Source organism: Gigantopelta aegis, chromosome 9 (assembly GCF_016097555.1).
Source record: "Gigantopelta aegis isolate Gae_Host chromosome 9, Gae_host_genome, whole genome shotgun sequence".
Lineage (NCBI taxonomy): Eukaryota > Metazoa > Mollusca > Gastropoda > Neomphalida > Peltospiridae > Gigantopelta > Gigantopelta aegis.
This window is the reverse complement of record NC_054707.1, coordinates 58,789,371-58,812,672: the sequence shown is the minus strand read 5'-3', so window position 1 is coordinate 58,812,672 and position 23,302 is coordinate 58,789,371. Positions and strand designations below refer to the sequence as shown.

The window sequence follows — 23,302 nt, the reverse complement described above, 5'->3', positions numbered from 1 at the left end:
CAGTCATCAATAAATTCTTGGCATTCTGCAGGCTAAAAACAGATACGATGTCAACTTTACAGAATTTATAGCAGCTGTGAGCTAACATTAGAAACAGTAATTGGAAATCTGAATCATTTTTCACAGGTTTAATTATTCGTGACGGTTAAAATGAGTAAAAAATAGACTGTGGGTTGCTTTAAAAGCAGTTACAACGCATTTTATATATTCAAGGTTGAATCGCGGCCTAGATTTAAATTGGTTCGTGTGACTCAGTTGCGGATTCTGTTTGGAATGGTCGGGGGTTGGGTTTACTCTGTGACTTTAGCATATGTCTGAGGCAATAGACTATTTAAAAACACCTCAACCTAATACACAAAAGAAAAATATCCCACCTCTCCAATCCCTACTGCCGAATAATAACAGACTTAAGTACTGAAGATAAAAACCATTTTAAAACAGGACAAATAAAGGCTATACATCAGGGGCGGATGCAGGAATTTTGTAAGACTAGATAAAAAGGGCACTATGTAGAATTAAACAAGCAAGGCACGAATTTTCTCGGGGGATCCGGGGGCATACTCCCCCGTAAAAATAAATAAATAGATAGGGTCTACGCTAAATCATGGTTTTCTGACATCTGGATTACAAAGTGAAGATTATTTTTTAAGGGCTATTGTTTCTAAAACAAATGCACTTAAGAATAAGTTAAGTGTACGCCCCCAGCACCCCCACCCACTGTATTCGTGCCATCGAAATCGAAATCGAAAAGATGGATATTTCAGGCCCATAGGAACGACTTTGGGGGTGGGCAGTGGGGGGTGGGCAGTGGGGGGTGGGCAGCAGTGACGGATCGAGTACAGACTCTATATCAGATTTTGGTTACAATGGCAAACATTAAAAAAAAGGCTCACAAGTGTGTGTGTGTGTGGGGGGGGGGGGGCGCACGTGCCTCACCCCCCCCCCCCCCCCCCCCGTTTCCTACGGGCCTGTATTTGAATGTTTGTTTAACGGCATCAGAATATTTTAGTGTACGGTTATTTATTGTCTAACCGGTTGTGAGGATTTGACTGGGAATGGAGAAAATTATTTTCCTCGAAAAAAACTAATTCAACCAAGAATATGATCGATTCCATGACTTATCACACCCCAGGCCAGTGCTAAATATAATTAATTCCACCCCACCCCCAATTGTCAATTTTCTCAGAAAAAAACAAGATTTTCATTTTGAGGGCAAAACACATTTAATACATTTGCAGTTTTAATAATGGGTAAATGAAAATTCACGAATAAGAAAGAAAGAAATGTTTTATTTAACGACGCACTCAGCACATTTATATTTACGGTTATATGGCGTCAGACATATGGTGAAGGACCACACAGATTTTGAGAGGACACCCGCTGTCGCCACTACATGGGCTACTCTTTCCGATTAGCAGCAAGGGATCTTTTATTTGCGCTTCCCACAGGCAGGATAGCACAAACCATGGCCTTTATTGAACCAGTTATGGATCACTGGTCGGTGCAAGTGGTTTATACCTACCCACTGGAGTCGGTATCTGGATTAAAAATCCCATGCCTCGACTGGGATCCGAACTCAATACCTACCAACCTATAGACCGATGGCCTAACCACGACGCCACCGAGGCCGGTTCACGAATAAGAGTATACGTGTTCTTTGAAGAATTAGACAAGCACCTGACGGTTTTTGTATGGCTACAACTAAATGGTAAACTCATACTATCTCGGTCTGAAAGGTCAAAACCTCTTGGTTTACGCGCTGTAGGTCTCCAGCTATCGTTATGCGTCTTGCCGTCAAAATGCGCAATTCAACACGGTCATTTCCTAATAAATAGCGTCTGAAAACAATATTCTTTGGAAACAATTTTTTTCTAGCATACTCTCCATTCCCGGCACCGCATGTAGGATCCATGGACGATTTAGCCTCGACAGCCGGCTTGGGAATGGTCTGGAATCTGTTCTACTGTAGTTTTCCCATCAAATGGTCGATTAGCGTGGTGGTACCGATGGTTAAGACCCAGTGGGAAGCGGGACATGTGATGAAAATCCGTAGATGACGTCTCTCTGTGGGGGGAACGCTAAAACTCTGCGCGGAAGATGTAACGGGGCATAAGAAAGGCAGGGACGATAATCATATAATTGCTGCCGACGTTTAGGTGGCTGTTGTTTTCGTCCGTCTCTGCCTAGTTGCTGTGTTCTTGGAACTCTGTCAAAGACCGGCGGTGTTTCGTACAAGTTGGCAAACAACGAAACGGAATCGAAAGAGTTCTACAAAACCGTCACAGCATACGCACGCTGCAGTCGTGGCTTGTGAAGAAAAATGATTTTTGTTAATTTTTATGTTTTGTTTCTGGGATTATTCAAATTCAAAGTGTATTGTGATGATACGTCTTCCAAAGAAGGTACGTAATGTTAATTATTCATCATTTCAAATAGCAAAAATATCAACCAAACTGCACTGTAACAGTACTTAGGTATAATACTTGATCTTTTTTGTCCAGAAATAGATTGTTAACAATTAAGTCATATCAAGTGATAAATGGCAACAAACGTTCTCAAATTAGGATGATTTATTTAATGTTTCTAAGTTCTCCCTAGCATATCTGCTGCACACAATGGTTAATTAAAAATAAAAACAACAATAGTAGTAGAAAAAACAAACACAGTTTCTGTTCCTTATTACAATTTTCATAATTTTTAGTTTTTAAATCGCGTAGTTGAAGTTACAGAAATGACATTATGCCTTGGCTAGTTTAGTACAGTATTAGGACATCCCTGTTTAAATAGGTTTTACATCTACGCTTCTATACAATTATTGTAGAATACGTGTTGTCAAAAGTTATTTATATTAATACTTCTATATTATCAAGATGTATTGAAGCCAAAAGATGATTTCTCCACTTTTTGTTTTGTTTGTTTGCTTGCTTGTTTTTTTAGTCAGTAAATACAATGACTGCTGGCTGGCACAACTTATAAAATGTATTATTAAAAAAGTTTGGGCTTTTCTTTTATTTCAAAATAAAATGTTTAACTTGGATCATGTAAATATTATAGCAGTTAAAAATCATTTTAGTACACATAACTCAATGTTGTCACATTCACGTTTGGTAAATCAAGTTAAACGATAGATGGATATGAAGGCTGGTTAAAGTTAAGAGTAGTTTAGACGCCAAATTCCCCACCCCTGCCGGGGGCGACGGAGCACTATTAGTATTTGTGACATAGTATAGCCTTGTATCTCAGCGTGCTTATATATGATCCTTCCTTCATATCACGAAACACGACGAGAAAGTCGTGAAGCCACATGTTATGGAATTTTTTGTTTTGTTTTGTTTAACGCACCATTGGAGCACATCGATTAATTAATCATCGGTCATTGGATGTCAAATATTTGGTCATTCTGATTCGTAGTCATCAGAGGAAACCCGCTGCATTTTTTTCTAATGCAGAAAGGGATCTTTGATATACACTTTCCCACAGACAGGAAAACACATACCACGGCCTTTGTTCAGTTGTGGTGCACTGGTTGGAACGAGAGAGAAAACAATCCGCTGAATGGATCCACCGAGGTGGTTTAATCCTGCGACGCAAGCACCCCGAGCGAGCACTCAACCAACTGAGCTAAATCCCGCCCCGTTATGGAAGAAAGGAATGAAAAAAAATATATACTACGTCACTCAGCACAATTTTAATTTACGGTATAGGGTATCTAACACTTGCGACACGTGTCTAGAAAGCGAGATAAGAACGGAAAGGAATGTTTTCTGTTCTATATGCTTAAATAATAAAAATATTCCAGGGAATGTAGTTTTAACGACACCTCAGCACATTGTAAACTACGGCTATTTGATGTCTAATTATATAACATATAGTTATATCGACATTAGACAGAAAGGAAACCCGATGCCACCACGTAGGCCACTCCTAACCATTAGCCAGTAAGCCAGGAATATCATATTATGTGTCATAAACAGGGCAGTACATACCACACTCTTTGGTGAGGCATTAATTGGGACGGATTGTTTGTTTTGTTTCACGACACCACTAGAGCACATTGATCTATTAATCATCGGCTATTTTGGTCATTTTTATACATATACGTTCAGTCTTAGAGAGGAAACCAGCTACATGTTTTCATTAGTAGCAAGGATTCTTTTATATACACCATCTTACATCCACACATACCACAGCCATTGATATACCAGTCATGGTGCACTGGCTGGAACGAGAAAAAGCCCAATGACCTACCGCGTATCAAGCGAGCGCTTTACCAATGGGTTAAAACCCGAATCTATTGAGGGCGATCGATACTGCCACCCGTTGCATCTCAGTCGATGGCTTTTGATGTACCAATGACACAGACTAGGACACCCCGACCACTCTACCACTGAGATACATCTCACCCAGTAAGATTGATAACCCACTGTCGCTACATATTAAGCCGCTCTTACCGATTCTTTAGTTTTATGCACTTACAAAGAGACAGGACAGTACATACCACGACGTTTGACATGCCAGTCATGAAGCAAAGGGTAGCGGGACGTAGCCCAGTGGTAAAGCGCTCGCTTGTTGCGCAGTCGATCTAGGATCGATCACCTTGGTGGGTCCATTGAACTATTTCTCGTTCCAGCCAGTGCATCACAACTGGTATATCAAAGGCCGTGGTATGTGCTATCCCGTTTATGGGATGGTACATATAAAGTTAAAGTTTATTTTTTTAACGACACCACTAGAGCACATTGATGTCAAATATTTGGTAATTTTGACCTGTAGTCTTAGAGAGGAAACCCGCTACATTTTTTCATTAATAGCAAGGGATCTTTTATATGCACCATCCCACAGACAGGATAGCACACACCACGGCCATTGGTATACCAGTCATGGTGCACTGGCTGGAACGAGAAATGGTACATATAAAAGATCCCCTTCTACTAATGGAAAAATGTAGGGAATTTTCTCTCTAATAATAATGTCAGAATGACTAAATGTTTGACATCCAATAGCCTTTGATCAATCAATGTGCTGTAGTGGTGTCACAAAACAAAGCAAACTTTAACTTTAAAACACTGATTGCAACAGAAAACCTTCAATAGGTGGGTCCTCCGAGTGGGATCGACCTCACGACTCATACTAAGAAGTGTTGGTGTTTTCAGTCTGCAATTTGTTCACCATTAGTACTTTGCTTCGTGGAATACTTAAATGAATGCATGAATGAATGAATGAATGAATGAATGAATGAATTAATTAATTAATGTTTAACGACACCCCAGCACAAAAAATACATCGGCTATTGGGTGTCAAACTATAGTAAATGCAAACAAATAAAGTGATGTACTGGAGTACTTAAGTGCACATGGTACCAGTAAATTTGGATTGTTATCAATGCTAGTGCCTTATGATTTTCTTCTTTTTTATTTGTGATAAATAGCATTATCAAATTTATCGTCCTGACACTTAATGTTTGCACAAATCAGTCTAGAATATTAAAATTGTAATGTGCTGCCACTGGGCGTAAACAATGTATGCAAACACGTATCCACGACAACGCGTCATCGGTCATAGCTTAGTGGTAAAGAGTTCGCTTGATGCGCGGTTGGTCTAGGATCGATCCCCCTCGGTGGACCCATTGGGCTATTTCTCGTTCCAGCCAGTACTCCACAATGGGTGTAACAAAGGCCGTGGTATGTACTGTTCTGTCTGTGATATGGTGCATATAAAATATCCCTTGCTGCTAATCGAAGTGGCGACAGCGAGTTTCCTCTCAATATCTGTATGGGCCTTAACCATATGTCTGAAGCCATATATACGTAAATAAAATGTGCTGAGTGCGTCGTTAAATAAAACATTTCTTTCCTTCCTTCTGTTGATTTTTCCAGTAGCTTTGTTTTTATTAGTAAACGATATTTGGTATTTGTTTGTTTTTGTTTAATGGTCATATAGTTCAAGATATATTCAAACAAAAACTAGCAGGTTTAGCAGGAAGCAATGTTGGTGGAACCTCTTGAAAAAATCATTCCTTGGTGGTCTTGTCTTTTCAGTAAAGTAGATAGCCTAGATATTAAGATGTGCATGGGCGTTAGCCACCTATTCATCTGTGGATTCGAAGGGAAAAAAAACCCTGTTCTGATTGTGTACATATCTTAACTTACATATCTTTGCTGTAGTTAGTAATTTAATATATACATTACATGCACACACCGTCAGTCAAGGGCTGTTCTATAGGCCCTACATTATCATAAGGGACGGGGAGTGAGCAGGGGGAGGTAACATATACAGAAACAATTTGATGGGACTGCTAGAGTTTCTTTTTTCTTTGTCTTTCTTTCTTTCTTTCTTTCTGTCTTTCTTTCTTTCTTTCTTTCATTCTTTCTCTTCTCTACCTCTTCTTCATCCATGTTTTTTTATTTATTCTGTTTTAAATGCAAATAAAGCCAAACTATATAATTTTATTTCTGTGGGTAATAGCTAACAAAAGACATTGTGCCCCACTGCACCCCTCCACATATATCTATCATATCTGGACCAATCCTGGGAACGGCAGTCGGGCGTGTTCTTGTATTGTAAATTACATGCTGAGCTCCCCTGTCTGAAAACGTTGATAAGCCCGCTGTTTACGTTAGACGTGTTTACATAACATCATACGTTTGTGTGTAATATTGTTCACGATAAGAAGAAAGCGAATTTCCATTTACATGGAAGACAACAGAACTGTGATGTGTTTTCGTATTTACACAACGTTTATCGCCAGAAACACAAACCGAGATAATGCTCCTTCGTGCTGTGATTTTATTTGGAACAACAGTGTAAAATTCAAGTTAATGGTTTTAACACTCATAATTATTGATGTGAAACAAAAATGGTCTCTGTCACTTTCATAAATAACATTTTGAATGTTTTTTTGGGGTTTTTTAATTTGTATTTAATTTTAATTTTTAAATTTAATTTTAATGTTTAATTTATTTATTTATTTATTGTATAGTACACAACTCCTGTACAGTATAACAAAATTGGCTGGCAGGTACTAGGTTTGTATCCCAGTACTGACTCCCATATAGAGCTAGTTTTAACAGTATAATGGGGAGGTGTGGGAGTGAACTGCACAACTACTTCTGTCTTACTGGGCGTGATTTAGTTCAGTCGGTAGAGCTCTCCCCTTATGTGCTTGGATTAAAGGATCGAACTCCCTCGGTGGTCCTATTCTCTGATTAGTTTGTTTCCATTCCAATCAGTGCACCACTACTGGTATATCAAAAGGCCATGGCATGTGCTGTCCTGTCTATGTTGATGTACATATAAAAACCCTAGCTTGGTAATTCTCTCAAAGTTGTGTAATTGCATGTGATCAAATTAAAAACGATTGCTCATTGCAGTTTAATATCACATTTTACAACTCCACATAATATGTCTCAGTAATAATTAAGATGACTAAGTTGTTTGAAGATTAATTTTTATACCCCTATCCCTCCCTTTCTCTCTCTCTCTCTCTCTCTCTCTCTCTCTCTCTCTCTCTCTCTCTCTCTCTCTCTCTCTCTCTCTCTCTCTCTCTCTCTCTCTAAATATCTTTAAAATGATATAAGAAAAAGTCACTAAACAGGGTTTGTTCTCTCCAAAACTTGTGTAATGGAAAATAAATTAGTATGGTCAACTCCGCAACTATATTTAGCTGTAATTTTCACAGATCATCTGACGACCTTCATCATAGCAATTTAGCATAGTAACATAGCAATTGCCACCTTGCCCTTATCAACAAATCGAAGTAAATTCAGCGTATCTGAAGCATATGTTTATGTGTGTTAATACCGCAAACAAATTTTTATGCTAATTAAAAATCAAATTGTATAAAATACCCACATAACATGACAACTTGTGGAAGATTTTAAAGTGACATCATCCCTATCGAATTAGGTATAGGATGATTTACATCTAGGAATGTCAACACCGCGACCGTAACTCCACGATCACTGAAATTTTATCTTTATTCAAAATGGCGATTAAAAAACAGAAAACCAGAAATGTCAAATAAGAATGTTAACATGCTCAACACATGATAAATGGAGATGATTCATCTTGAAAGTCTTCTTGTGCTCTTGGTTTGCATATTCCATGTTTAATTTCCACTGCCGTGATTATCCAGTTGCGGAGTTAACCGCACAAAGGATGGCGGCAACGTAATTTCTTTTAAAAAAATCCCGAAGTGAAACAACAAACCGAAGTATAAAAACATCGCTGCTTGGGCTCGTTTAATAATAGGTCCTTGTAGATAGAAGAGGTTGAATATCAAAGAGTTTTGCACGACTATGAAACTTCACAGATGCATAGTCGAAATTACACAACTTTGGAAGAATGATCCTGGCATCCTAATGTTAATGGGGAAATGTAACGATTTCCTCAAAGACTGTCAGAATTATCAAATGTTTGACCTTCAGTAGCCGATGTTTAATTAATCAATGTGTTCTTTTTGGTGTCGTTTGAACAAAATAAATTTTAACTGTCTTACTAACCACAAACAACTAATCTAAACATATAAATATTTTATTTATTTAGGTTTTTTAAAAACATTATTTATTTATTTATTTACAATTATTATTGTTGTGTTTTGATCATGTTGTGAAGTGTTGGTGTGAAATAAATAAATATATTTTATTATTATTATTATTATTATTATTATTGGTAGATGAGTCCATTATACTACATCATCTCTTTAAACGGAACATTGCAGAAGACATTGGCGTGAGTATTTCTGTTTCAACTAGTGTTAATTATTAATACTAATATAACGAAGAAGAATGAAATATATGTAATTATGTTATGTACGAGCACGTGGTACCTTAACCTCATCGGTACATCCATATTTTGTGATACATTGTGTATTTTCTGATCATTCAGTTATTGGTGTCTCTCTTTTTATGTAGTTGTCACATCGACACATGCCATCTCCAATTTGGTATAGCCATAGAATCCGTGTGAACTAGTATACAATTTTTGATTCGGGTCCATACGGACCCTAAGCAGAATCAGTGTAGAACGCCAAAGTATCTGTGTTTTTATAATGATACAAAACATTCTTTCAATGTTATTTTTATCCAAACACTATCATATCAATCTTTGTGACTGAAAAATGGCACGGCATTGCTTTAGCATTCAGAGGTCCGTTTGGACCTCATTATTCATTGAGGAGAAAAACTTATAATACAATAATGTCACTGAATTGAAATATTTTATATCAGAATATCTTTATTTCTTTTTTGTTATCATATGAGGGAGTCATAATCACATCAGTGTATTTTGAGACAAAAGTATCATGGCCAGAAATCAGAAAGGCCTGAACTAGCTGTGGGGTCCAGGTGGACACAAAATGTACATATTAGTAAGGTCTGGCAAATACACTGACTGCATCAACAATTATTATTTTCTTTGCTGGGAGAGGATTAGGGGACTTCTGTTCTTGCTATACATCTTTCCATGATATTTGTCTTTACTGTTATCCGAGTGAGTAGTTATTCAGGTTTAATTGAAATATTAAACCTTGTTCCACAATTCAAGAGCACCGTTTTCGGTAGACATATTATCTAGACAAATTACCTTTACCTTTAAAATATGTAACTCACAGTCAATATTATATTTTTCAGCCTATTCCCCAGACACAGCCCGATTTATCAGGTAATGTTAATCCAAGTTCTACTCGGAGAACATATAGCAACAGTCCATATAATCCAGCGAGCGGAAACCAACAACAATATCCATTTGGAACGAACGTGTACAATCCTTCAGGATCTAGACAGTATCCGTCACAAGAATCCAACTCTGGGTCATACCACCAAACTACAAACGTGAGACATCCTACCGGACGAAGGTATCCGAATTCTGTGAGTTATCCTGTGGGGCCTATACTTTCCACGAACAGCGGACAAGTTCCTTATCATCCAAGATATCAGCAGCCGACGAGCACAAGAGGACAGCCGACAGGAACCAGAGGGCAGCCGACAGGAACCAGAAGGCAGCCGACATTGGGTGGTGGTCAGCAGACGGTATACAATAACAGACAAAATCCTGGGGCAGTTCAGCCGACATACACTCAGCAAGGCGGCACCTACCCTTACAATCCATCCGCTCCCTTTGGTGTACGTATGACTAGTTATAAATAAAGAGCTCAGTTTTATAATGGCCACAATTGTATGTGTTTGTGTGACCTAGAAGCTAATCATGATAAGTTGAAAAATGGCGCGTCACACGAATTGAAAATTAAATTATCTATTCTAAATGCTAGAATATTAAACTTTAGTATTATAATTGAGTAATATTCTTTCAAGGAAAAAGAAAAAGAAAATTTCTTTTCGAACATGGTATATGGTGGTTTTGTAGATGGTTGAATAAAGTACCTTTATGAACAAATCGAATGTATACATGTGACTGACTGACTGACTGACTAAATTAATAAATGAATAAATGCCAGATATTGGAATTTACTATAAGGGCCACTCGTTGTACCTAATATAAAGACTGGTACTCGGTGCCCCATGACCTATTTATATTGTTACCATATGTTGAATGGCCTGTCCTATACTTATTTGTGTTGTTATCATGTGTTGAGTATGTTTGTTGCAGTGTTAGGAGACTGGTATTAGACTCCGAATCAACGGGATGGACTGTCCTAGACTTATTTATGTTGTTACCATGTGTTGAGTATGTTTGTTGCAGTGTCAGGAGACTGGTATTAGACTCCGAATCAACGGGATGGACTGTCCTAGAGCTATTTATGTTGTTACCATGTGTTGAGTATGTTCATTGCAGTGTCAGGAGACTGGTATTAGACTCCGAATCAACGGAATGGACTGTCCTAGGGCTATTTATGTTGTTATCATGTGGAGTATGTTCATTGCAGTGTCAGGAGACTGGTATTAGACTCCGAATCAACGGAATGGACTGTCCTAGGGCTATTTATGTTGTTATCGTGGAGTATGTTCATTGCAGTTTCAGGAAACTGGTATTAGACTCCGAATCAACGGAATGGACTGTCCTAGAGCTATTTATGTTGTTATCATGTGGAGTATGTTCATTGCAGTTTCAGGAAACTGGTATTAGACTCCGAATCAACGGAATGGACTGTCCTAGAGCTATTTATGTTGTTATCATGTGGAGTATGTTCATTGCAGTGTCAGGAGACTGGTATTAGACTCCGAATCAACGGAATGGACTGTCCTAGGGCTATTTATGTTGTTATCATGTGGAGTATGTTCATTGCAGTGTCAGGAGACTGGTATTAGACTCCGAATCAACGGAATGGACTGTCCTAGGGCTATTTATGTTGTTATCATGTGGAGTATGTTCATTGCAGTGTCAGGAGACTGGTATTAGACTCCGAATCAACGGAATGGACTGTCCTAGGGCTATGTATGTTGTTACCATGTGTTGAGTATGTTCGTTGCAGTGTCAGGAGACTGGTATTAGACTCCGAATCAACGGAATGGACTGTCCTCGAGCTATTTATGTTGTTATCATGTGTTGAGTATGTTCATTGCAGTGTCAGGAGACTGGTATTAGATTCCGAATCAGCCGAATGGACTGTCCTAGGGCTATTTATGTTGTTACCATGTGTTGAGTATGTTTGTTGCAGTGTCAGGAGACTGGTATTAGACTCCGAATCAACAGGATGGACTGTCCTAGAGCTATTTATGTTGTTAACATGTGTTGAGTATGTTCATTGCAGTGTCAGGAGACTGGTATTAGATTCCGAATCAGCGGAATGGACTGTCCTAGAGCTATTTATGTTGTTATCATGTGGAGTATGTTCATTGCAGTGTCAGGAGACTGGTATTAGACTCCGAATCAACGGAATGGACTGTCCTAGGGCTATTTATGTTGTTACCATGTGTTGAGTATGTTTGTTGCAGTGTCAGGAGACTGGTATTAGACTCCGAATCAATGGAATGGACTGTCCTAGGGCTATTTATGTTGTTACCATGTGTTGAGTATGTTTGTTGCAGTGTCAGGAGACTGGTATTAGACTCCGAATCAACGGAATGGACTGTCTTAGACTTATTTATGTTGTTACCATGTGTTGAGTATGTTTGTTGCAGTATCTGGAGACTGGTATTAGACTCCGAATCAACGGAATGGACTGTCCTAGAGCTATTTATATTGTTATCATGTGTTGGACATGTTTGTTGCAGTGTCAGGAGACTGGTATTAGACTCCGAATCAACGGGATGGACTGTCCTAGAGCTATAGACCACTATGGTTCCTTCCTCTGCTACAGACACGAGTTCACTTCACGTGACTGTTGTGAGAAGTGCAGACAACTAAAGAACCCAGGAAAGATTGGTAAGGATTTGTTGTAGCTGTACTCTTAATTTTACTTTTTATTTCTTATCTGTGTAATATATTTACGTATAGATCAGTTTGATGATAAACCTACAATGTATATGCTTAGTGGTGTCAAACTAGTATTTGAGACAAAATGTACCATGGCAGAGGCCATCTGAAGTATCAAATAAAATGTTTTTTTACAATTCTATTTGATCCGACTACTAATATGTATACATGTATATCCTGCTTAGAATTGTTTCTCGTTCAGGGTGTGAGTATGGTGACCATTCCTACCAGTGTCGCCAGATTCAGCCGTTCGACTGTTATGATCTTCGTAACCGACAGAGTTGCTGTGAAACATGCGAACAGCACAGGACAGGTACCTTAGATTCGTTATATTACTCTTTCATGTATAAATTCCCAATTCATTCAATTCCAATTGATTCCTTTTCCAGCTGTTGTTTTTAGACTGTCTTTCACAATTATCCAAAAACTGGCATCAATGTTTGTGCCAGAATTATAGGTTCCGGGTAAATGTAACAACGTACGTTTACATTTTGAATTTCTGTCCCAAGTCATTAAAACGACCTCTCTTTTATACTGCATCTTAAACGGTGGCCTTTTTCTCAATAACATTATATAGCAGACCAAGGCCCATGTTTATAAAACTGCGAAGTCAAGACTGAATACTTCATGCTGTATGTATGAGCGAAGCTTTAGCAAAGCTTGAATCTAGTGTTTAAAGTTTCATGAGTACGGGACTAGGGTAGCCAGCTTCAGAACAATCCACGAGACATCTCTACATGCTCAACTGAGCGATGAAACAATAGCAACAAAATAGCAAACAGTGATCATATCGGTCATGATTCCAGACATGACCAACTGGACAAACGACAGACTCTTCCAGAGAGCTATCCAGAAAGACACACATACAGGAGAGAGAGAGAGAGAGAGAGAGAGAGAGAGAGAGAGAGAGAGAGAGAGAGAGAGAGAGAGAGAGAGAGGGAGAGAGAGACAGAGAGAGAGAACGAACGAACGAACGATATGAGCGGGATGGAGGGGGAACCAAGAACGAGGACTAATTGAATGTTGGCAATGTTGTGTATTTGTGTATTATAGATTTTAAAAGATACATCCATTCCCTTGGGTGAAAATACTTTCCATCTTGTTAAACACTCACTGGGACCAATTCTGTGCTAAATATGTGTACGTAGCAGTCCTTATTTTGATGACAGTGTTGGTTACATTTCAGGGGAGCTGAACTGCGAGTACGGGGATATGACACCTCGCTGTCAGAGAGTCGCACAGAACCCAAGCATGTGTTACAGTCCAGAGAATCAAAGACTCTGTTGTAGCACTTGCAGGAGAGTCAGCAGGAACGATAACCCTGGTATTTATCTCTTACAAAACTGATAGGAACAATAACCCAGGTGTTTGTCTATTGTACAAAACAGATGTCAGTAAGGACGATAGCCCAGGTATTTGTCTAATGTACAAAACAACAGATGTCAGTAAGGACGATAACCCAGGTATTTGTCTAATGTACAAAACAACATGTCAGTAATGACGATAACCCATGTATCTGTCTAATGTACAAAACAACAGATGCCAGTAAGGACGATAACCCAGGTATTTGTCTAATGTACAAAACAACAGATGTCAGTAAGGACGATAACCCAAGTATTTGTTTATTGTTCAAAATAGGTGTCAGTAAGAACGATAACCCAGACCTGTATTTTGTTTACTGTACAAAACAACATATGTCAGTAAGGACGATAACCCAGGTCAGGGCAGTAGCTAGCGTGGGGGGGGGGGGGGGGGGGGCAACAGGGCAGTTTTTCCCCATAAAAAATTATTTAAAGAAAACTCTCTTCTTAACCGTTTAAGGAGTTTTAGACTATTTATAACTATTAACTACTCAGTTGCTCCCCCCCCCCCAAAAAAAAAAAAACCCTTAAAAAATCCCCAAAAACCCCTAGCTATGGCCCTGCAGGTATTTCTCTGTTGTTCAAAACAGGTTAGTAAGAACGATAGCCCAGACATTTTGTTCACTGTACAAAACAACTGATGCCAGTAAGAACAATAACCCAGGTATTTGCCTATTATGCAAAACAACCTCAGACGTCAGTAACCTAGTTATTTGTCTACTATACAAAACAGGTTTCAGTAAGAACGATAACTCAGATATATGTCTACTGTACAAAACAGATGTCAGTAAGAATGACAAACCAGGTATTTTGTCTACTAAACAAAACAACAAATGTCAGTAAGGAGAATAATCCAGGTATTGCACAAAAAAGGTGTCAGTAAGAACGATAACCCGAGTATTTTTTCTACTAAAAATAACAGATGTCAGTAAGAACAATAACCCAGGTATTTTGTCTACTGTACAGAGAAGGTTTCAGTAAAGAATAACCCAGATATTAGTCTAATGTACAAAACTGATGTACTTAGGTATTGTATCTCAGATCTCTGTCTATTCTACAAAATGAATGAACGTTGGCCTATGTTGCATATTTTAAAAGCTACTGAAACATATTTTTAAAATATAAACAATTTTCCCTTTCTTCTGTAAAGCGTTTTAATAATGGCTTATTAGCTTGACTTATCAGTTTCCCACCAAAAGTATTTAAAGTTTTGGCAGAACCAGTTTATCCTAGTAGCACGTGTAGCTTCAGGAGGCCCTCAGTGATGTGTACATTTATTTTCCCCCATGTCATTTTTCCTGAAACAAAATATATATCCTGGGAAGGGCCCCCCGCTGTTATTTGTGCTACAGGCCCCACGGATCCTTAAACCGGCTTGATATAGCGATCTTTACTTCTTGGGTTTTCTATACTATAGACTGGCGATGTATTAAGTTACGCCTGTTACGAACGTACCAGGGTCCCCTTTTATGAAGCGATGTTAGCGCTAAATAGAGAATAATACATGGGTGTCCGTTAGATATCATTTATCTCACAACGAGTTGTTTTAAAATGTATCTGACGAGCGAAAACGAGTTTGTCACGCTTTTAAACGAGTTGTGAGATAAATGGTATCTAACGGACACGAATGTATTATTCTATTTCTTACATATCTGCAAAAAAAACACAGGTTTCAAGCATATTTGAACATCTTTTTTGACTCAAAATTATTTACAGCCGTTGCACTTATAGCGGACTTACACGTCACAAACACATAATTGGCAGGTTAACTATACCTCACAGTCTAATTGATTTCCATCGCGCTGTTTTTTTTTTATTGGACGTATGCCATTGGTGACCTGGTTATGACCTCGGAGCAGCCAGTCGTATGTCTTGAATTTGTTAACACACGTAAATGTGTTAACAAGTATTGTCGCCAACGGGTGTGTAAGAAGATCACCGTCACTGCGTAAGGTAGTTGTGCACTTTAGCACGAAGATCGCTAAGTAAAACGGGGCCCTGAACATTAAATTGATATAGGCACGTAAATAGAGACAAGAGACAAATTTCAAGCGGATTGTTCAGATTTTAGGACATATATGGAGTGATAAGACTCGAATCTAAACGTAGCCTACTCAACGTAGGTCTGGTTTTCTCTCTACTTTCTATTTTAGCTAAGTAGTCTTCCAGGAAGCATCTGTTGATGCCTAGTGCCAACATATGAAACGTTTGATATTATCTGGTTAATTATGTAAATAGTACGTGTGGGATCGAGAAATTTAAATTTATGTCAAAATAATGCAATATGATGATGTACACCGTTTACGTTCAGAGTGCCCCTGGGGAGACCAAAACAGCGAATTGTGTCGTCCTTTTGATCAGTTCGGAGGTGTGCGCATCAACTGCTACAGCGAAACCATCAGACGACTCTGCTGTCAAACGTGTCAACGACTACAACAACGTATGCCAAACGATATGCCAGGTAAACTGGTCTTAATTAAATTTCACAATAAGCCTCAAAGTGTGCCTTGCATCCAAGGCATTTTAGTTCAACTTATTATTTTCTGTACAAAAACCTTGTTTTCATACATATATACTGATCAAAACAAATTAACGGTCAGTAAATATATGTTTATTTCAGGTTCATCAAAATTAAACACTGACACAAAGAATAGAGCTGTGTATTCCATAAAAATTCCGCCATTTTTTCAATATTATTAATTTTATTAGGATCATTGGTGCTACAAATATACACATCAAAAATTGTTTTCTGTTTTTGCTTATTAGGCACAACAGTGAAAATTCTGTTGCATTGCAGTATAATGGTATTATTGTAAAATACACTTGCGTGGAAAATATGTTTACTGACCCTTAATTTATTTTGAGTACTATATATAATAGAACACAGGATGATGCTCACCGACTGGTAGAGTTCTCAGTCGAGAACCGGACTCGGTGGTGTCATGGTTAAGCCATTGGACATGAGGCTGGTAGGTACAGTGAGTGCATGCCAGTACTGGCTACAACCCAAAGCAAATTTTAACGACCTAATGGTTGGGTGTAAGACCAGTACACCCTCTACTCTCTTATTAACCTCCAACAACTAACCCACCGTCCTGGACAGACAGCCCAGGTAGCCGAGGTGTGTGCCCAGGACAGCATGCGTGAACCGTAATTGGATATAAGCACAAAAATAAGCTGAAATGAAATGAAATTCTGTCTAGATATTGTTGGTCCTTGGACCAATATTTCCCTGTGTGGACATGGGTTTTTTCCATCCAAATCCATATAACTGGTAGATCAAGAACCATGGTAGGTATGGAAATGATGGAAACGCAGATTTAAAATATTTCAGATTGCAGGGAAGAACATCTACAATTTGATAACCCTAACAGGAGAGCACTCCTACCACCCAGTGGGCGGGACGTAGCCCAGTGGTAAAGTGTTCACCTGATGTGTGGTCGGTCTAGATCGATCCCCATCGGTGGACCCATTGGGCTATTTCTCATTCTAGCCAGTGCTCCACAACTGGTGTAAAAAAGGCCGTGGTATGTACTATCCTGTCTGTGAGATGGTGCATATAAAAGATCCCTTGCTGCTAATCAAAAAAGAGTAGCCCATGAAGTGGCAACAGTGGGTTTCCTCTCTCAATATCGGTGTGGTCCTTAACCATATGTCCGACACCATATAACCGTAAATAAAATGTGCTGTGTGTCATTAAATTAAAAAATTCCTTCCTTCCTTCCTTCCTACCCCACACCACAAGTCATCATTATTAGCTCCATTGCATAAAACCCCCACCTGTAGTGTATTAACTTGGGTTGGGGCTCTGGTATGGCCAAATAGTTTAAATGTTTTCGAGGTTCTTGCATGTAGAACTAATGGCAATGAAGTGTATGGTGGTGAGCAATAGCAATGTGCTGCCCTGCACTGGCATAGCCAGGCTTTTATACTGGGGTGAGGCAACCACACAGTCATATGTTATGGGGTTAATAAGAAAATATATAACATGGTAGGGGGAAAAGAAGCTCTGGCTGCACCAATGCTGCCCTGACAGATTTACTAAATTTGTCTTTGCAAATATGACATGGATCACAATAGTATTATCTGCCAAATCCTCTCAGCACCATCTGAGACTTAATAAGGAACCGTGTCGCAATATGTGATGGAATTTCGCAAGTCTACGGTGTGAAAAGATTTATCTTTAAACTTGATGATTTTCTTTATAGTATTACTGATGTTAGGTGTCACTTGTGATCACTGATCAGTGTACACAAAGTGCATGTTTTGAAATTTAAAAAAAAAAACAAGTTCACTGAATGAAAACAAAATGAATTAAAAGTTTTAATGAAACTTCTTCTTAATTTAACTGAAAATAATAGTTTTTTCATTTTGTAATTCACAGATAGCTGTCGCTATGGAGATCGTCCTGTCATCTTCAACACCAATCAGTTTGGAAGTCTGAATTGCACGTCTTTCTTCCGCCATTTCCCTGTAGAGCAGTGCAGGCTGAACCAGGCAGTGCTAATGAACTGCTGCTTCACCTGTTACCGATACACGAGACCTGCAGGATAATAGTGGGCCTAACTTGAATACCAAGTCTTGTTTAACTTTTAAAACAGACAAAGATAGTCCGAGATTACTCTCTTGTCTATTGTGAATGTTGAAAACATTTAAATTAATACCATGGATACACTGTTACCTTTACTCAACAAAAACAAATGGAGAATATGAAAGGTGGTAAGGCCACTTTAAGATCAACGTCCTGGTAGGAATATTTGGAACAATAGACCAGTCTAAATTCAGCTTTGAACAATAGTTACTTATGTAAGCTGCAAATCATTGAATATTAGGATGTTCCAAAAGCTGCATCATCAGGTCTACATGTATGTCAGGAATGGATGCAGGATTGAAAAAGGAAGACACCTACAGTATTCCAAAGTAATATGCATTGTAAATTAGTACCGGCAATCCTCCCCATCCAGTTGATCATTTATTTTTGATACTCAGAAATTAAACTTCTCTCTTGTACTAACAGCAAGACTGCTGTGGAAAATGCTATTATAACTATTTTTTCACAAAATATTTTTTGTCATGGTAATTTTTGTGTGAATGCAGTGATGGCATCTATATACATATCTTCTTCTTTGTTGTTAAAAACCATCCATTTCAAAGGCAAAGTCAACCTCATGCAGCCTTTGTAATTCCTTTGTCCATTTTTAAAACTTGATCAGAATTTGGGAATTGATGGCACAAACAGTAATATCTTCTATCTTGAATACCTTGTGAAATTGGTATATAAAATTGTATATTCAACTGAATAAATGGTAGTATAAAGTTTTGCTGACACATGCATACAATTTGTTTTCACTAGAAGTGTCAGATTTGTTGTTTTTGTTTATGCTTTATAGGGAGCAAATTTACAGGAACCTTTGGTTAAAATGACATTTACATGCTAAATCACAATGGAATAGAAAAATGGTATTGATTTTATGAAATGTTATGTCACATCAAGAATCTGAATATGAGAAGACAAGCTGGTTATTGCTACAATGTGAACACTGTTTAAGATTCTTATTTGCAGACAGTGTAGGTTTAATACTGAATTTCCTTGGAATACAGAATGTTCTGCAATTTGTCGTTGGACAGGATCTGAAAATCAAAATACCTACGCTGGTTGATGCTGCAGTGTGAACAACATAACCTACTTTTTCCAATAAAATATTAAACTGATGATCGTTTCAAATATTTAACCTATAGGATTGTTCAATAATGTGGGGTGATTTGGACTTCATGTAAGTCTCAGGAGAGTGATGGGGAGCAAGAGTAACAGCTCCCCTTAAATGGCGAGGTCTGTAACAAAAAGCTCTGAATCGGCTCCTTTCCCATTCTTTCATCAATAAAAAGCTCTGAATCCGTTCCTTTCCCATTTTCTCATCAATAACAAGCTGTGAATGTAAGCTTACCTTCTCATGCATTGTCACGTAAATAATAATTATAAGAAAGAAGATGAGGCAGTGTGATATTTGAACAGTTTTACTAGTCAGAATATCTACATTCTGTGCTCCTGACAGGCAGCTGTGCTCCCCGTGTGTATGAAAACATCTGATTAGTAAGGCATTCCTTTATAAAAATCACTGTACAGTACATCACGTCTCTCTGACACAGGCCCAGCAGTCATAAATATATAAAATATATCAAAAATAGAACTATCTGACTCCTGCGCCTGCCCTGCGGAAACGTAAAGCATCATCATACATACACTGATATAGGGCTATGTATATCAACATCTTAAACTTCTCAAAACGTAAAAATCTACAAGTAACATTGCTAACTAGCTACTTTATATGAGTCCTCGGAAAAACAAAAAGGAAAAGACTCTGTCAGTTGAATATATAATACCTTTGTACACAACAGTCCTCATCAAGAAGGTGAACACATTGTTTTAAAAATGAAGCCATTTTGTAGTTAAGAGTAATAATTAGAACTAAATGCACCCATATACTCCTTTAAAATATATATATATACATGTGTGTATATATATTATATTAAAAAAAGAGAGATGATTTCTCTATATAGAATTTGTTTCCATTATTTCTTTTACCCATCCCCCATAACGAGAGCTTTAAGGGATGTTAGCATCTGTGTAAGATGTTGGAGAAGTTTAGGTGTTGGAGAAGATGTTTTGAACAAGGTGAAGGGCCTGTGTAACAGTTACATAAGGGCTGCTCCAAGACAGATCACATGGGACAGTGGGAGGCACTAAATATCATTTTCTGCTTGGTGAGTCCATTTTCTCCAATGTTCATTGCTCATGTCAGCCTTTGCCTCCCCCCACCGAGTCTGGGGGTCATGGGATGGTTATGAAATGATATCTGGAAGGGGAAGATAATTAATTTCAAATACACTCCACACAAAATTAAGCAATTTATGATAGACATATTGAAAAGAATTTTTTTTAATTGCATTTGCAATGAAATACATGTAACATTACTGATATTGTTAAAAATAGCATCCAGTTGGAAAGATGATTTATGAAAGAAAAAAAACGTAAGTTGCTTAATTTTTGTAGAGAGTATATTTATTATAGAGAGATAAAACTAAAATCCAAATAATGTTGGCCAAATTATGCTTCAGGCATGCGATGATGGGGAAATGGGAGTGAGAGAATGGTAAAGATATGGGCCAGTGTTTATAAGGCTTTTTAGAGTCAAGACTCAAATGTCTAATCATACAACATGCATGCAATTTGTATGATGTTGCCATGATGTTAAACGTATCAAACTCTATTAGTATATTGAGTCTACACTTTAAAAACTTCATAAGCAGAAGTTCCGAAGCAGTAAATTACAAAGCGTTGAGGTAGAACAGAAGTTGTCTGTACTACATTATCATTATGATCCACTTGATAGAGGTAAATAAAAGACAGATAATCTAACACAACAGATGTGTATGATTTCAACACACAAAATTAATTATGTTTTCACAAAAGCTTAAACATCAACCAAAGAAATAAGATAATAGATTCTACTTGTTAATCTTTACTTTTCTTTTTTTGGTAGGAGAAACAGTTTTTGTCTATGTCCTGTCATGCCCAGTCTTCAACTTCCTGTTTTTCTTATTACAGCAAACAGTTCAAAGAATATGTTACATGAAACATTTTACTCATAATGACAGTTACTTTTCTTTGGTCATCAGGGTTTGAAAATATTTCAGTGAATGAAACACATTTCATGCATTAATTTCATTGTTATTTATTTAATCTTGCCATCATTATATATTTCATCTTCCATGTCATTGTCTTGGCCAGACAACATGGAATTCATTTTATTCAGAACGGTGAGTTTGAACCTTAATTGAATCTGAGCATTTTTTATTTTATAACCTATGATACCAAATTCAACACACTTTCTTTGTAGATTATTTCATTCTAATAAAACAAATAATGCAAACTTTTAAGTAATCAAATAAACCTTCCCTCTTTGGTATTTAAAATAAATAAATTTTAACCTTTAAAATATCAAATCCATGACATTAAAATTGTTATTGAAAAAATACTACTAATAAAAAAAAATACTAATAATAAATTCAACACTACATGCACATCAAAAAGAATAAAATGCTTTTAATATTATGTCAATAAACATTCATTTTAGACTCCCTAATGAAGGGAAATTGCTATACAACCGGCTGAACAAATGTGCTACAAAGAGCAAGGCAATAATGGTAATTGGCATCTTTTAACAGTGTTAACTGGGCATAAATTTTAAGTTTGCTTACATTTTGGAGATAGTATATGCCTTATTAGCAATAAAGTGTTAAAACTTGACAGAATGTTCGTCACAAGAAGTAGGCTTTCTGCCAGAAGACAATTTGAGGGTACATAATAAAAATACAACAGATCACATGCATGTGTCCTCACTACACGTAGATGGTTATAGGTTTGAAGGAAAGGAAGGAAGTGTTTTATGTAACGACACACTGGGTTTGAAATGCTGTGAACTTGGGCACTGCATTTCATGTGCTTTGATACATTTTAAACAGCAGGTTTTTTACTTAGGTTACTATCATCTAGAAATGTTTTATGTAACGACACACTGGGTTTGAAATGCTGTGAACTTGGGCACTGCATTTCATGTGCTTTGATACATTTTAAACAGCAGGTTTTTTACTTAGGTTACTATCATCTAGAAATGTTTTATGTAACGACACACTGGGTTTGAAATGCTGTGAACTTGGGCACTGCATTTCATGTGCTTTGATACATTTTAAACAGCAGGTTTTTACTTAGGTTACTATCATCTAGAAATGTTTTATGTAACGACACACTGGGTTTGAAATGCTGTGAACTTGGGCACTGCATTTCATGTGCTTTGATACATTTTAAACAGCAGGTTTTTACTTAGGTTACTATCATCTAGAAATGTTTTATGTAACGACACACTGGGTTTGAAATGCTGTGAACTTGGGCACTGCATTTCATGTGCTTTGATACATTTTAAACAGCAGGTCTTTTACTTAGGTTACTATCATCTATAAATGTTTTATACAAAAACATATCCATTTATTTCCCAGATTTTAGGGTATGCAATTTTACCTTCTGTACCCTCAGGTGAAAGCCCTGAATGTCTGAAGGCATTTCAAAGTATTATGGTTATAATTATTTTTGTTGAAGTCACAATAGTGATGAAAGGTAATTCAGGAACTGTAAACATGTAGGTCTGAGGAAACGCTTAACACCAATAACAGACAAGTTTTACTCTGCCAAACTGAATAAGATAAACAACCATTGCTTTAGGTTCATAATTCAGAACAGAATTTTTGTTTTTACTTTCGCTTCATAATTCAGAACATAATTTAGTTTTTTACTTTAGGTTCATAATTCAGAACATAATAAAAAAAAAAATGTACAAACAAAATTGCCAATGCAAAAAACCCCAAAAAAAACAAAAGAAAATGATCCAGTACATCACATTGTATAATGACCAGTTATTTTCATATTCTAGCTGCAATCCATTAAAACTTTGTAAGTGATAATTTAAATACCCATCACTGAAAGAATTGCCTGTAAATGTGGCTGAATCTAATAG

General features: G+C 37.4%; 1 protein-coding gene across 1 annotated transcript; it reads left to right on the top strand.

Moving 5' to 3' along the window:
- Positions 1–1,934: 1,934 nt before the first annotated feature.
- Positions 1,935–19,632, top strand: LOC121381968. The gene is made up of 8 exons (XM_041511406.1): positions 1,935–2,402; positions 8,675–8,730; positions 9,630–10,121; positions 12,171–12,321; positions 12,575–12,685; positions 13,559–13,696; positions 16,045–16,194; positions 18,118–19,632. The coding sequence occupies exons 1-8, from the start codon at positions 2,321–2,323 to the stop codon at positions 18,285–18,287; spliced, it is 1,350 nt and encodes a 449-aa protein (XP_041367340.1). The 5' UTR covers positions 1,935–2,320; the 3' UTR covers positions 18,288–19,632.
- Positions 19,633–23,302: the final 3,670 nt, after the last annotated feature.